At 45.5% G+C, this 15283-nt stretch overlaps 1 protein-coding gene across 2 annotated transcripts in view; it reads left to right on the forward strand.

Moving 5' to 3' along the window:
- Window positions 1-13739, forward strand: part of SLC49A3 (solute carrier family 49 member 3) — a 24931-nt gene extending 11192 nt beyond the window's left edge. Inside the window, exons 4-10 of one of the 2 annotated variants that reach the window (XM_032095628.1) lie at window positions 4556-4632; window positions 4750-4887; window positions 5437-5553; window positions 7104-7256; window positions 9082-9239; window positions 10278-10390; window positions 11819-13739. In XM_032095628.1, the coding sequence (XP_031951519.1) occupies window positions 4556-4632; window positions 4750-4887; window positions 5437-5553; window positions 7104-7256; window positions 9082-9239; window positions 10278-10390; window positions 11819-11973 (911 nt within the window). In that variant the 3' untranslated portion in view covers window positions 11974-13739. The remainder of the gene's footprint in view (window positions 1-4555; window positions 4633-4749; window positions 4888-5436; window positions 5554-7103; window positions 7257-9081; window positions 9240-10277; window positions 10391-11818) is intronic. The other variant, XM_032095630.1, reaches the window with a different exon arrangement.
- Window positions 13740-15283: the final 1544 nt, after the last annotated feature.

Below are 15283 nucleotides of genomic sequence, written 5' to 3' on the forward strand. Positions count from 1 at the left end.
TGTCTGTCAGGTAGTTACGGAAAGAATCACCTCTTCTCTTCTTTCTCTTGAAAGACTGAATAGCTCCCACCCAGCAACTTTACAGCCAGATTTCCCTTTGCTTCTTCCCACTTGTCTCCATTCTTCCTGTTGCTCATTTGAGCTTTTTGTGTCATTCTGCTCCAGTTTATCAGTGCCCACTCCCTGTATAATTAACAGAGCAGCACTCAGCATTCTGGTACTGTCAGTATCAGTGCTGCATACAGAAACTGGCCCTACAGCTTTCTGCGATTAATGCCTATGGATAGGCTTCCCAAATACGAACCTTGCACCCAGGATTCTGCTGAGCAGCTGAAATTACTATGACTCAGCTGTCATAATGATTAATGACTCAGCTCTTGAGTGTTTGTTCTACCCATCACTTGTAGAGATTTACTCAGAGAGAAGCAGTCTTCTGTTAACATCTCCTGTTAAGATCACGAGAAAGTCTCCTGTATCAGAAGTAAGAAAGAGTTGTCTGAGTCCACTGGAGTGACCTCTGCTTCATCCATAGGAGTCTTCATTTACCGAGGTCTGTTGGTATGTCATTTTCTGCACCATGAAAAGTTTCGGTGCATCAGCATCACTGACCACAAAACACACAGCCCCACTGCAGAGTACTGCAAGCTAGTCCACCAGGACCCCTGGATCATAATGTATAGTTGAGTAACTCCAGTGACCTCCTTTCCATTCATAATGTAGGCTCGTGTAATTGCTCTTCCCAGGAAAACAAGGCAGCTGAAACCATGGAATTACTCAGGTGGTCCCCAGTCCTTCCGAATTTAGCCCAGTGCTCACATTTTCAACCCTCATCTATACCTTTTGGAACTGCTTCAGCATGTTGATAGTTCATGGAAACAGCTGACTAGTTTACAGGCAGTCCCCTAAAACACCTAGTTGCATTTTAGCCCAACAGAGAAGACATGATCTATCTCCTTCGAAACTGTTTAATTGTTTCCATGTATTTAGAAGCAGGTCATATTTCACCAGCACCATAAGCTAGCACTTTCCCAAGCACAGAGTAGAAATGCAACAGTTGTGTGTTATATGACTATTAATGATGCCTCAGCATGATTATAGAACAGACAAGGTTGGAAGGCACCTCTTGGGATCATCTTGTCCAACCCCCTGCTCAACCAGGGTTGTCTAGACCAGGTTGACGAGGTTTATGTTGAGTCACGTTTTGATCATCTCCAAGGATGGAGGTGTGGCAGCTTATATGAGCATCTTGCTGAATAGCTATGACAGTAAAAAAGTTTACATTCAGGTAGAGTTTCCTTTGTTACGCTTTGTACACCACTGAGAAAAGTCTGGTTCCATCTTTATAATTGCAGATCAAGGTTCTTTTCTCCAGGCTAACCAGTCCCAGCTGTCCCAGCCTCCTTAGGTATGAGAGATGTTCCAGACCTTTAATCATGTCTTTGGCCCTTGACTGGACTTGCTCCACTGACTCGGTACTTTGTATTGAGGAACCCAGCATTGGACTTGCACTCTGTATGTTTCTCACCGGGGCTTAGTAGAGGAGGAGGATCACAATCTTCCACATGCTCCTCCTAATGCAGCCCAACGCGCTGTTTGACACCTTTCTGCAAGGATGTATTGCTGGCTTGTGGTCAACTTGCAATGCACCAGGACCCCATGTCCTTCTCTGCAAAACTGCTTTCCAGCAGCTTCTCCAGGCTGTTAAGTCCCAGCTCTCTTAGTGTCTCCTCTGACAGAAGCTCCAGTCCTCAAATCATCTTTACTCTTTTCTGGACCAGTTAATTCACGTCTCCTTCACACTGGGAACCTGAGAACTGCATGCAGCACTCCAGATGTGGACTTGCTAGTGCTGACTAGAGGGTAAAGAGCAGCTCCCACTGACAACACTGCCTAATGCTGAGCCCAGGATTCTGGTGGTTTTCTTTATCAGAAGGCTGTGTTGCTGGCTCATGGTCGAGTTGGTGTCCACCAGGACCCTCTACCCACACCTCCTCTGGTCTTTCTCTGCAGAGGTGCTTTCCAGTTGGTGAGCCTCAAGAGGTACTGGTGGATGAGTTATTATTCTTTGCCAGGTGCAGCATATTATATTTCCTTCAGCTGAACCTCACAAGGTTCCCCTCTGCCTGTTTCTCCATTCTGGTGCAGTAGCTTTGAATGGCAGCATGGCCATCTCTTTTGCAAGGCACTCCTCCCAGTGTCACATCACCTGCAAACCAGCTGTGTGTGCACTCTGTCCTATCACCCAGGTAAACTGTACGGCCCCAGGATCAACCCCTGGGCTGCATCACTGATGGCTGGCCTCCAGCTGGTCTTCATGTCAATGATGACAATCCTCTGGGCCCAGTCATTCAGCTGCATTTCAGTTCATCTCACGTCCACTTGTCTAGCCAGTACTTCATCAGCTTGTCTGCAAGGTTGTTATGGGGACAGTGTCCATTGCCCTTCCCTCATCCATTCAGCAGTCATTTCACTGTATAAAAGCTACCAGGTTAGTTAAGCATTTGTCCTTTTCACCTTGTCACCCTTCATGTGCCTGGAAATGGTGGCAAGGATTGGTTGTTCCTGACCTTCCTAAGGAACAAGTGAGACTGAAAGGCTTGGAGTTCCCTGGATTCTCCTTCTTGTTCTTCTTAAAGATGGGAGTGACATTTGCTATCTTCCAGTCCTCAGGAGCCTCTTGGAGTTGCTGTGGCCTTTTAAAGGTAACCAAGAATGGCCTTGCAGTGAAAACGATCTGTTGCTTCAGCACTGATGCATCCCATCAGTCCCATGGATTTGTGTGTGACTGGGCTATTTAATGTTCTCTGTTGAAGAATGGTTGGAAGATCAGGGACATGGGTCCTTGGAAGAGCTGTACAAGCAAACACCTTTTTAGCTTGACATAAGTAGGCCTCTTGCTAACTGCAGAAATCAGCAGGCCTTTGTAAGCCTCTTGCTAGCTGCAGAATAAGGAAATTGTGAGAACAGAAATCATGAGAATAAAGAAAGAAGGCAAGGACACAAACGAAGTGTTCTTGACAATCCTGTTATAAACAACAGGATGTGCTGACAAGATGTACTGACCATGAGAAATGAGGAGGAACCCTGAATCGCAACATTAGCAATACATGTAAAATGTAGCTTTTTACCCAGCATCAGTAGACAATAGAGAAGTGACAAGTAGGCATATTTGAGTGTATAAAAGCAAAGTCTGAATTTCAATAAACTGAAGCTTGCATTATCAATCACACTGATTGTCTGCATGTCTTCCCTTGCCGGAGTCAACAAGAGTTCTCCAACCTAATCTTTCTCCATTGAGGGTAAATCTTCATTGCTTCAAACTTTACCTCTGGTCTCAAGGCTGAAGGTCAGTCTTACCAATCACAAAAGAGGCGAAGAAGGCGTTGAATACCTTGGTGTTTTCTGTGTCCTTTGTCACTGAGTCTCTTGCCCCATCTAGCAACAGGCCCCTAACTTTCCTTTTGCTGCTAAAGTATATAAGGGTGCATTTCTCACTGCTCTTCACCAGACTGACCAGGTTGGCTTTGGCTTTCTCAACCCCATCCTTGCACACTAGTACAAAAGTAGCTTTACTTGTTTGACTATTTGCAGAACATTGTCTTAACATTAACAAATCGTGGTTTTGGATTTTCTGAAGCTGAGTCCCAGGGGTGCTGCTTCACACACTGCTCAGCTCCAGCCCCATAAGAATGCAGCTGCCTCCTCCAGTACAAAATATACAACATTCTCTGCTGTCATGTGATTTTTGTAGTGGGTAGCAAAGATCAACTTGTATACCTGCCTGGCCTTTGCAAAGGAAGTATAAAGGCTTGAAAGGCCTCAGGAATTATCTAGTGTCAGTTTAGAGAGCTGTCATGCTGTTCATGGCCTTTTGACAAAGACAACTAACAGCATCCTGGTGACCCTCACAAAAAGCATTGGCAACAGCTCGAGGGAGGTCCCCTGGCACATGTGAAGAGCTGTGTCTGGTCGTAGATTCCTATATATAAGAAGGACATGGACATATTAGTGTAAGTGCAATTAAGAGCCATTAAGACAATTAAGGAAGAGGACCATCCGTCATGGCAGCAGAGGGTAGGAGAGCTGTGGCTGTTCACCCTTTAACAGGGGAGTCCTGTACGCAATGTGTACATGCCTAATGGCATAGGGGAATTTAGAAGGAAAAACACCTCTGTAACTCCTGCTATGTAACACCAGGACAGATGACATGGTTTCGCCCATCTTAATTTTTTCCATTCAGCTTGACATTTACTGAGGCAGCCTTGTGAGGGTGAGGACATCACAGTCCATAGTTGATAAACAGTTTACAGGAGTTGAGAGTTGAAGGGAAATGGTTTTATAGAACAGACTTCATGGGGGTGAAACAACAGATGCAGTAACAGTAAGACTACACAGTCAGCTTCTCCAAATGCTCCCCTCCTGGTTCTCCGTATATATGCCTTGTTTGTCCTCATTCATTACACTGCTGCACACTGCAGCTGGCAGGCAATAGGGGTGGATACACGATTCTGACTGCTTGCATGAAAAAAAATGTTTCTGTTTTATTTCCTTCCAGCCAATCCCTTGGGCATTCTTATAGCAAACTTGCTGTCACCTGCACTAGTTCCTGAAGGAAAGCACATTCCATTGATGGTAAATGAAAACTGCTTTAATCAGTCAGCTGGGCTGATTTGGGTCCAACTGATTTATTTGTTCGGAGGTGGTGGAGCTGGAAAGACTGGTAACTTAACTTGTTCTTTTATTGTGTAGCTGGGTATTTATGCTGTCCCAGCAGTAACAGCCTGTGCTCTAGCAACTCTGGGGATTCACGAGAAGGTCCCACCAACGCCTCCGTCAGCCAGTGCCACCAACTCCAACTCACAGCCATTCTTCACTGGGCTCAAAATGGTAAGTGTTACAGCAAAGGGACTGCCATGCTGGGGTGACGGATGCAGCCCTGCAAGACAGAGAGATGCTGAAGGATCTGCTTACAAAGCAGACTCTGAATGCCACTCCCCCAAACCTGCCATGAAAAGCCCCTTGAATGAGATCAGGAGCCCTTCCTTCCCCAGCGAGCAGAACCTGCTCACAGCAAAGCTGCAAGAGATGCTATCTGACCATGTATCTGTGGGCTGGCTGCCATTCAGATGGCTCAAACAGGCACACTTGGGCTTATCCAAGAGGAGCACACAACTTGAGTCTTGTGAACAGATGTGATGACAGGTAGGATAGCACATGGCAAAGTGAAGGAAGAATTTGCGCACTGAAGAGCTCCTTCCTCCCTACACGTTCCCCATTGTAACTTGTCCTCTGGCTGAAATGACAGGACAAAGCCATACTTTGTCAATGATCATGGGGTTACCTTGTCAGCATTTTCAGTCAGAGCCACTGACCCTCAAGTCTGCTGTCACAGCCAGGCCTTTTTCCTCCTCCACTTACATTAACTTCTTTTTTTAGCTCCTGAGAAACAAGCCATACATCATCCTGGCAGTGTGTTTTGGAGGAGGAATTGGGATGTTCACCTGCTTTTCAGCTCTGCTAGAACAGATCCTTTGTGAAAAGGGGTATTCAAATGTGAGTCTTCTTCCTTCTCTCCCCATTGTCTACATCATGATACAATCAAATTGATTAGCTGTCATAAAGGACTCAGAGCAAAATGAAGACAATTGAATATGCTGCAGTCTCATATCTTACTTGCTCACGTTATCTAATATAGATTAAGCAGTACATTAATCCAGAACACAGCCAATCTCTTAGTATAATAGATGACCTGCATTTTCATTACTGCCCGTGGCCAGGCTCCCACTTGCAAATGAAAAAAAATTTAGTAAAAAAGAGTATTTTGATTTTTCTAAGCCACTCCAGAGCACTGATGTCTTTGCAGCCTTCCGTCACTATTCCAGAGTAGAATGGGGCCCAAGCAGGCCCTAGAGTGAAGCTGAAGGCAGGCTGATGCAAGCACCTTTTCCTCTTTGCACAGACTTACATAAAGCCAGGGCAGCAGAAGAAGTCAGTGGTACTGTCACAGCTTCTTCCCCATCCTTCCCATGACACCAGCCAGATGCTGCTTTTACAATTCAGCACAGTATGTGCACAGCTGGTTACTCCTGCTTTCTCCCTCCTGCTTATTAGGAGGGCCCTCCCAGTTCAGGTGTTTCCCCTCAGCAGGCTGCGCTTCAGTCCTGCTGCTTGTATCCCCATGAGCCTCCTGTTAAAAGACCTCTCCAGCTGTTATGCATGCACATTTACATGTCTGGTCTCTGTCCACCGCCTCTTCACTCCCAGATCTGATCTCTGGCTCAGGTCTCCATAGCCAGGTCACATTTTGCACACTCTACTGGCTTTTAACTGGAAACCTCTTCAGCCTTTCAGCCTTGCTTTCTGTGCATCATTATTTTGTCTCTGTGTGACTGGCTTGTCCTGGCCCTTTAGCCCAGAGAAGCTATTCCATACCCTTTCCTTCCAGTGCCCCTGAGGGTCCTGAAAATGTTTACTCAAATTTGTTAAAAGCTTCTTTGCTTTCAGGATTGCTGTCTGCGTTTGAATTCTTAAGGAGCTGAAGAAGTGCTACAAGCAAAGGGCAATCACTGCAGGCAACAGAGCATGTACCCTATCCTAGCCACTGCTCACTGCCTCTCTAATTAGACTTTGACACAGCTAGTGTCTCCTGTAACGTGCTTTGGGTGTGCCAGTGCAGGTCCCTGGTAAGAAAATGGCCAGGAGGGTGATTATAAACAGCAGCAGGTCCCAAGGCAGTTGGGCCTGTTGCCACCAGTGTGGACAAAGCACCTGATTGCCCCTGGAAGAACCCAGTGGCTCCAGGCTGGAGTATTTAATACCAGGGAACTGCTATTGCTCTGCATCCAGCCTCCCTTAATGGGTGTACAGAGACTTGTCATCCTTTGGGAGTGCTGTCACCCTGCTGTCCCCACACACTTGTAGAAGCATGTGGACTCTGTTATTTGCTACTCAGAGCCCTTTGAAGGCCTCAGCTACTGCAATGGGCAAGGAAGCTTTTACTACCTCAGTGAGTGAACCACTGGTAGCTGGCAGATGGGTCAGTGACATTAAAACCTCTTTCTTCACTGCTTTAGTTTCTCATTATTTATTTTTCTGCCCTCCAGGATTTTGCTGGCCTAAATGGTGCACTGTTCACTGTGTGTGGTTTGTTGGGTGCTTTCCTGCTAGGCATGTATGTCGACCGGACAAGGAAGTTCATAGAGTCCACCAAGATTAGTTTCTGTCTGAGTGCACTTGCCAGCATCATGTTTGCAGTGGTGAGTTCTCCCTTGCATTGTGCCATTCCCATGGGCTTATTTCTGTTGCCATCTGATAAATCATCACCTTAAATCAAGATTGTTTGATGTCATAGTTTTTATTAAGCCATGTGTTATGCTTTGGGATTATCTCTCTGGGCTAGGAATATTTTAAAGAAAAACCCTTTACTGAGGATTTGAGTCACTGTGGAGCCTGAGACAGACTGATTTGGGATAAATTGGCATAATTCTACCTCCCTGTGCTGGATCACCATGTTTGCTTTCTGACTCCCGAGACCATTCTTTCAAAAAAAGAAAGGCAATTGCTAAGTATTTATTTTATAAAAATGAACAAGAATGTCATGTTTTCCCAACACCTGCTTTCAAGAGTGGTGGGTGTCAGGGTTGTAACATTAGTAGAAAGGACCTAGTTACATTCTAGTTCTGAAGTAGTTCCTTGGAACAAGAGAGGAAGAAGAGGAAAACACTTGAATTCAGCCAGGAGAGGAATGCAAAACCTGCAGACTTTATACCCATGGGGCCTAGAGTACAAATTCTGCAGTCAAGCACAGCCATTGCCAATGGGAGCCATCACACAGCAGGAATCTGACTGTGACACACAGAACTCCCAGCACTGCAGAGGACCCAGAATGGGGCAGGTTTCTGCTTTCCCAGCAGTCTTATGCTGTGCATCTCTCTTGTGTGATGAAAAATCCAGACTTTCATTAGAGGGTGATCAGACCCTTTCTTCAGCCAAGACTTCTCCATTTGGAAGAGACAGACAAATACAATGCCTTAGTCAATGTAGGACAAGGTGCCTAAAGCAAACCTTGCATTTTCCCCTTTCATGTTCTGGCAGTTGTTTTGAGGATGATCTGAATGCAATACAGCTTGCCTGGACTCAGTTAAAGTGCTGAGTAGGCAAAAGGCTGGGTTAGGACCAACAAGCAAACTTAATCCTCCTCCCCTTCCGTCCTTCACCTTCATCCCATACAGATGAACTACTAGTTCAAAGTAGTAGAACAAAAATTGTCCATTCAAATCTGTTTGATCCCTTTGCACTTTGAACTTAGATTCCAGACCTACAGAGTTTTCCTTGACTTAACCAGTCAAGCTGGGCCAGGTCTACTGCCATGCCAGGACAGACACCTCATGTTCCTCTGTGGGAATTTATTACATGGTTAAGGAAAGAGGTACCAGCAGCGTGGCTGCAAAGTACTTTGTCTTTACTAGCATTGGCTGGACAAGGTCATGCTCTTTTCTCCAGAGTTAGAGACAAGGCTGTTCTAGGCTCTAAACTAATTTCCAGGTTTTGTAAATGTTTCAGGTAGTTTTTTGTTTGCTTTTTGGTTTGGGTCTTTTGATGTTAAAATCCCAGTGTTACAAATGCATGTCTGACTGATTTTCCTTATCACTGAGCTACAGCAACCCAGAATTCTCACGCATAACCCAATACAAACATAATTTCGAAATGTTACTTTGCTTTGGGAGGAAGGTGTGTGTTTCACGTGGCCCTAGAGAGATGTTGAACACACTCCTGGTAAGTCACTGAGTCAAGTTACAGTAGTACAACCAGGACTTTGCAGTACACCAGTACAGCAAAGTACACCAGTGCTTTGCAGATAATTCTGCTGATCCTCTCCTTACTTCAATTCAACAGATAGCTCTCCATTTTGTAGCCTTTTGTTGACTCTAGAGGGTTGAAAGTAAAAAATTGATTTCACGAACAGGTAGGGAGTATACTGGTGAGTCATCCCCTGAGACTTCCTGCAGGTTAAGGATTCAGAGACTTTCTGCACAGCAATGCTGACATTGAGACTTTGGTATTGCTTTTTTTTGCCTACAGACTTCTCGGTTCAGACATCAAGCCATCATGTTGGCCATCACCAGTTCACTCTTCGGTTTCTTTGGTTTTGCCATCTACCCCATTGCCATGGAGCTGGCTGTGGAGTGCTCCTACCCTGTGGGAGAGGGCACATCTACAGGCCTCATTTTTGTTGCAAGGTAAGCAGGCAGATTAAATCCAATTAACAGATGAGCTTGGGTTCTAACACACACATACACACACACACAGAGGGGTGTGGGTGCAGACAGAGAAGAGCATGCACATCAGTGCTTCCCATCCTGCTTAATGCCTTTCTTGTGTCTGGGCATATGCCTGCGGCAAGGGGGGAACTAGCTGGCTAAGCCATAGAGCTGAAGAGCTATATGTTTTAAAACAAGAAGGACTATGTGGAAGAGGTGGAAGAAAAGCAAGAAGGAAGATGAAGGTGTCCCTTGCTTGGCATAAAGCATAATTTAACCCTGCCCAGCACCACCTGCCTTTGAAGCAGGTGGGGGATGCATGCCTGAGAGAGGCACCCATTCACCCACAACAGTACAGGACAAGTCAGTTCTCAGTGCTTTGCTGAGGGACGTGGGGCTCATCAGTCACAACAGACGGGACAGTGATTGTTCTTCCTGTTACACATTTACCTGCCTAGGGCCAGCTCTGGACTTCAGCAGGAATGACTTGCTGGAGCTCTAAGCTGTGACACAAGTGTTCTGGAGCCATTTGTTTGTGTCAGGTGGAGATGCAGCAGCAAGAAACATCAGTCAGTGAGAGGTATCAGACACTGCCTTTGAAGGCTGTTGTCTCTCACTGGCTGTGGACTTAGTGACTGCTGCCAGCCAGCTGTGATTGAGGAGGAGGCTGAAGCCATAGCCTGACTTCTTTGTATCCTCAGTCCTGCAGTGAGAGGTGTTTCCAAGTCTCTGCCCAGTGAATATGCCTCAGCTTTTTTACAGGTGTAGTTCAACATCTGCTCGCCTTCAGAGGGAGTGTATAGTGATCCTGCCACACGGGCCCTGTGTCTGGAGACCCTGTGGGCCAGAACGAGTTAACCAAATGCTTGGGCCAGAGGAATCCAGTTGTAGCTTTCTCTGCTAGAACGACCATGCTCTAGAAAGAGGCATCATTCTATTCCAGCTGGGGAAGGTGGCCTTGTCTGCAGTACTGGTAACTCAGACAAGTAACAAGTGCATGTTGGGTTCTCCCCACAGCCAGATTGAGGGTGTGATTTTAATGATTCTTCTACAAGCTCTCACCGTCCATGTTTCTGAGGATCCATTCTCCACCTGCACCCTTGACAAGGATGGAGCACTGGACTGGACAAGTACGTATGTCCTTGGGAAATGATGCTGGACACTCGGTTTCACCCCATGTACTCCCCATTCTCCACCAGGTCTCAGTGTGAGGAACCCTGCAAGTCTGATTTCTATTGTAGTGTATCTTCTAACCCCCTCTCCGAACCTGATGGTGCACTCCTTGCTGCTCCTGCTAAACCAATCCTGCAAGATTGAAATGGGAAGAACTCTTAAGGTGCCATGAATGCCACTGCTGGCTCTGGGTTAAAATTTCTCTTGCGGTCACCCTGCAGAGACTTGAGTTTCATCAAGCTAGAAGGTGGCTGTTCTGAGGGGAAGACACTGTCCATGTAGCATAACCAGGGCTGGTTTTCATATCAGAGGCCAAGGTTACAAATGCTTTGACTGAAAGCTACCTCCCTTGCTCCTGCATACACAGCTGCCTGTGTTTGTAACATACTTGTACAGCTTTGTTCTGACTTACTCCAAATTTCCCTTCCTTTCCTAGCTGGTCAGGAGAAAAGACAGCAATTTAGATGAATAGGAGTACATAAGTGTTTTCAATGCAGGCTAAACCCTGGTCTTGATCTCTCAGCTGGTTCACATTCATGTAATACACCTGGAGACACTGTAAGCAAAGGCTGGCCATCACCTATTAAATATATCCTGCTTGCCTGAGCAGAAACTCCCCAGAACAAGGTCTACTAACTTTAAGGGATTGAGGCTTCATAATAACTGTCCCCAAAAAGCAATTTGACTGCTTAATCTCTGAAAGCCTGCAATTTGCCATCAGAGCTGAGTCTTGGGATTAGATACCCTTTCCAATTCCTTTTGTGGTCTGATACATACAGATAAACCTATGAAGAAAGGGATAGAGATGTTTATTTAGGACACTGGTGAAATGAGAACTACTTCCAGGCTTTTAAATATACTTTTTCTTTCCCTTCAGAAAAGATTCTTTAAACACAAACTTGTTGTTAATAAAAGTTCATGTTTAGTGAGTTTTTCTACACTTTGCTCTCAGATGATATAACAAGAAGCACTACCTGTGAGGACCGGTTCTCTTATGGAACGCAAGTAATTTCATTCAATCTTTTTTGTAATGTTGTTCACCACCCCACAAGACACACATGTGTACACTTACAGAGAGACACACACTCCTACAAGCACAATGTGTACACTTGTATAAGACCTCCAGCCTGGAGGGTCACACAGGATACAGTGTTTTGGAAACCTTCCACATACCACCTAAATACTCTTCCTATTCCAGTGTTAGGTAAAGCAAGATTTGTCTGTTACCAAACTGGTAATGCCCCAGTGTGGTCTGCACCGTGTTCTCAGGGGTAACCCTTGGCAGGAGGTCAGACAGATGGTGCTGTTTTGGGGAGGTGACCTGTATATTTCTGCACCAGTGGCGAGTTTTGGATTCACTGCCTAAAAGTGTATCTCTCTTGCAGCTCCGGTACTGGTGCTGGCTGGCCTCTGTAGTGGTATGGCTTGTTTCTACGTCATCTTCTTCCACACTGACTACAAGCGGCTCCGTGCTGAGATAATCAGTGCTGATTTGGTCAAGGCAGAGGATACAGCAACAACAGATGTTCCTGAATCCTAAACAGGCCAAAAAGGGGATGCCAAGGGCTAAGGACTCAGACTTGTGGGCATGGACCAATCCTGAGCTGGTACACTGGGATATCTGTGTCCTGTTGCATAACAAGCAAGGACTAGAGCAAATGGCACCTTTGCTGTGCATCCCTCAGTCTTGTGTTTATTTGGGGATCTGGGCTGTGAAAGAAAGGCTGTCCTGTCAGAAAGATCAAAGCGGGAATGAACAACTATGCACACAACTGAAATTTTTAGCTGACTTGATTCAAGCTAAAGAAATGTTACAGTACAGGGTAGCATCATACTTCAGCCATTTTTTTATTTTCATGTACATGGATCAAGGGTGAAGGTTTTCAGAAAGATTGAACCCAGTGGAAAACTTCTATTTAAGGGCTGTGGGTTCTTGTACAGCATAACAACTCTTCTACTCTGGTTGGAGCTAATTGTGCCTCTTAGCTAAAGGGCAGTAGATGCTAGAGCGTCGTTCCATTCCAGCAGGGATGTGTAAGTATGTGACCTGTAATACAAGTCTGTTACAATGAGTCACTATCTTCTCCTACAAGAGAAGAAAAGCCTTGCCTGTAGTGCTGCCTATAAGAGAAGATATCAGTAAGCAGCAGAATTGAATACAGCAGCATTTCCCACCCCCCTCTGGCTCCCTGCTAAATGCTGAGACATTCAGGATTAACTTGTTTCACTTGGGATTCTGTTTCTCCACCTCTCTTGCAATTTCAGTGGTTTAAGTTTTCCATAAGAAGATGAACTTGCTGGTTTAGTATTAAATTAGCGTGATGCTCTCCTATAGAGCATCACTCTTTGGGCAGTGACACCGTAGTGCCTGGCATGGTGGAAGCCGGCAGAAGAACTGGCAAAGGTGACCCTTTAGTGCAGAGACTTGTCATAAGTTTCTGCAGGTGACAGGGGCTTTGTGGGGGAAACCAAGTAAGAAACAACATTAACACCTTGCAGTTCTCTCTGCAACTGACATCTGTTCTTTAGTGTTAGAAGGGATGGGAAGTGACAAAAGATCCCATTTGGAGTTCAGTTACAGTGACAATTACAGTGGCTACAACTGAATTTTTCATTTTACAGTACTTCCACAGCAGTGTAGTGTCCTGCTTTGGTGTTCAGGTCTAGGTGTACTACCTGACAAATTCTTATGTTGTAACACATAAGTGGTTAAAAAAAAAAAATTAGATAGTTGGGATTTTGTGATGCTTCTTACCATATGTATTTCAAGGCAATCTGAGTATTTGCTGATTAAGGGACCTTGATGCAAATTGAACCTGTGACTAGCTTTATCCACTCCAGATAGAAGATGATCCCAATGCTGAGGAACATTGTACAAGAGTTCTCTCAGTGTCTGATTTCTCTTCCCCATTAGCAACTGGAAAACTTTGCTGAGGGACAGCAAAGTTTCCCTTAGTAAAACACCCATTTGCATCCTTCTAGGGAGCCTGCTCATTCCTACAGCTCCAGCCTTGCTCTCACTAGTAAGCACTGATATTTGTCAAAAGGAGCAGGAAAGAAGTCTGAAACCAAAGTGAAACAAGAGTGCTTAAACCTGTCAGAGGAATGAGATTAGCTGCCTTTTGCAAAACTAACTGGTCAGTTCTGCAGCCCTGGAACTAACACACCAAACAGATTAACACTAAATTTACCTGCCACTTTTGAATTCCACTGTACTGGGAAGCAAGAAGCACTTGATACTTTATAATTTTATATATTTACAAATGTTTATGTTTTTTAATAAAGGGTGGTTTAAGAAAAGATTAACCTTTTCTCACTGTATCAATCTTTACAAAAGTATTTTCTGGATGCAAAGGTGTGTTGGATCTGCTATGCAGCACAAAGCAAAGGCCCCTGTATTTTTCAGATGTCATTCACTTGTGCTTACACTGCCAGTGTGTGAAGTATAATCTCAAATCCCAAGAATGACCATGTGAAATTAGCTGTAGGTTAAACTACAGTTAGCTCTGTTTTGAAGAATAGGTTAAAGGAGTAAGGAAATACTGCTAGTAGTTGTCTCCAAAATCTGGTGTTGCCCTGGTCAGAGTCTGCCTTGCACCAGCTGAGACACTATTATCTTTTTATCCAAGTAAATAAAAGAGATTCTAAAAAGGGGAGATTTTTCTCTTTGCTAATACATGAAACGTACAGGTGTGTGAGGCTCTTTCTGGATTCCTAATGAGTAGTTCCTCCCTCACTGTATGGTTTGTCATACCCCGACAGCATGCCATAAAGGCATGATGGCACTGCCAACAGTGAGGCCAGGCAGCTCATGCAGGTACCTACTACTGCACCATCAGCTGCTCCTGCTGGCTCAGCTAACTTCATGTTTTGCGTTTAGAACAAAAGAGGCTCAAGTGTCCATGCTAGTCTGACACTCCAGCCAGTAAGGTGGCTTCATCAGGGACTGAACTTAAATGCCTTTGTGCAAACACACAGCATGGGGATGAACGAGAGGAGTTAGAGATGGGCTAACAGGCATCACAGAGATGTGGTGGGACGGCTCCTACGACTCAAGCACTGGAATGGGAGGTTACAGGCTCTTTTCAAAACAGGCAGGAGAGACAAAGGAGGAGCGTTGCTCTCTGTGCCAAGGACATGCTGAAGTGGGTGGAGCTCTGCCCTGGGACGGATGAGGGCCCAACTGAGAGCTTATGGGTCTGGGCTAATGGGCAGGCAGGGACAGGTGACATTATAGCAGGGGCCTGCTACAGGCTGCCTGACCAGGAACACTGAGAGGATGAGTCCCTCTATAGACAGATAGGAGCAGCCTCACATTCCCAAGTTCTGGTCCATAGGGGTGACTTGAAGCACCCTGACAGCTGTTCAAGGGACAACACAGCAGGACATAAACAATCCAGGAGGTTTCTGGAGCACAGTTATAATTTCCTTCTCCAAGTGATAGAGAAGAAGGAGAGGTATAGTGCAGGACCTTGTTCTCACCAAGAAGGAGAGGCTGATGTGGAATGTAAAGCCCAGGGGCAGTCTTGGTTGCAGTGACCATGAAATGGTGGAGTTGGAGATCTTCAGGGTAGTGAGGAATGCACACAGCAAGCTCACTACCCTGGATTTCAGGACAGCAGATTTTAGCCTCTTCAGGGGTACAAAGGGATAAAGTCCTGGAGGGAAGAGAAGCCCAGGAAAGCTGGTTGATATTCAAGGATCACCTCCTTCAAGCTCAGCAGTGATGCATCCCAGCAAGGAGGAAGTCAGGCAAAAAATGCCAGGAGGCCTGTGGATGAACAAGGAACCCCTGGACAAACTCAAACACAACAAGGAAACACAGGGAGGATGGAGGCAAGCACAGGTAG

The sequence above is a fragment of the Corvus moneduloides genome, chromosome Z, assembly GCF_009650955.1.
Source record: "Corvus moneduloides isolate bCorMon1 chromosome Z, bCorMon1.pri, whole genome shotgun sequence".
Taxonomy (NCBI): Eukaryota; Metazoa; Chordata; class Aves; order Passeriformes; family Corvidae; genus Corvus; species Corvus moneduloides.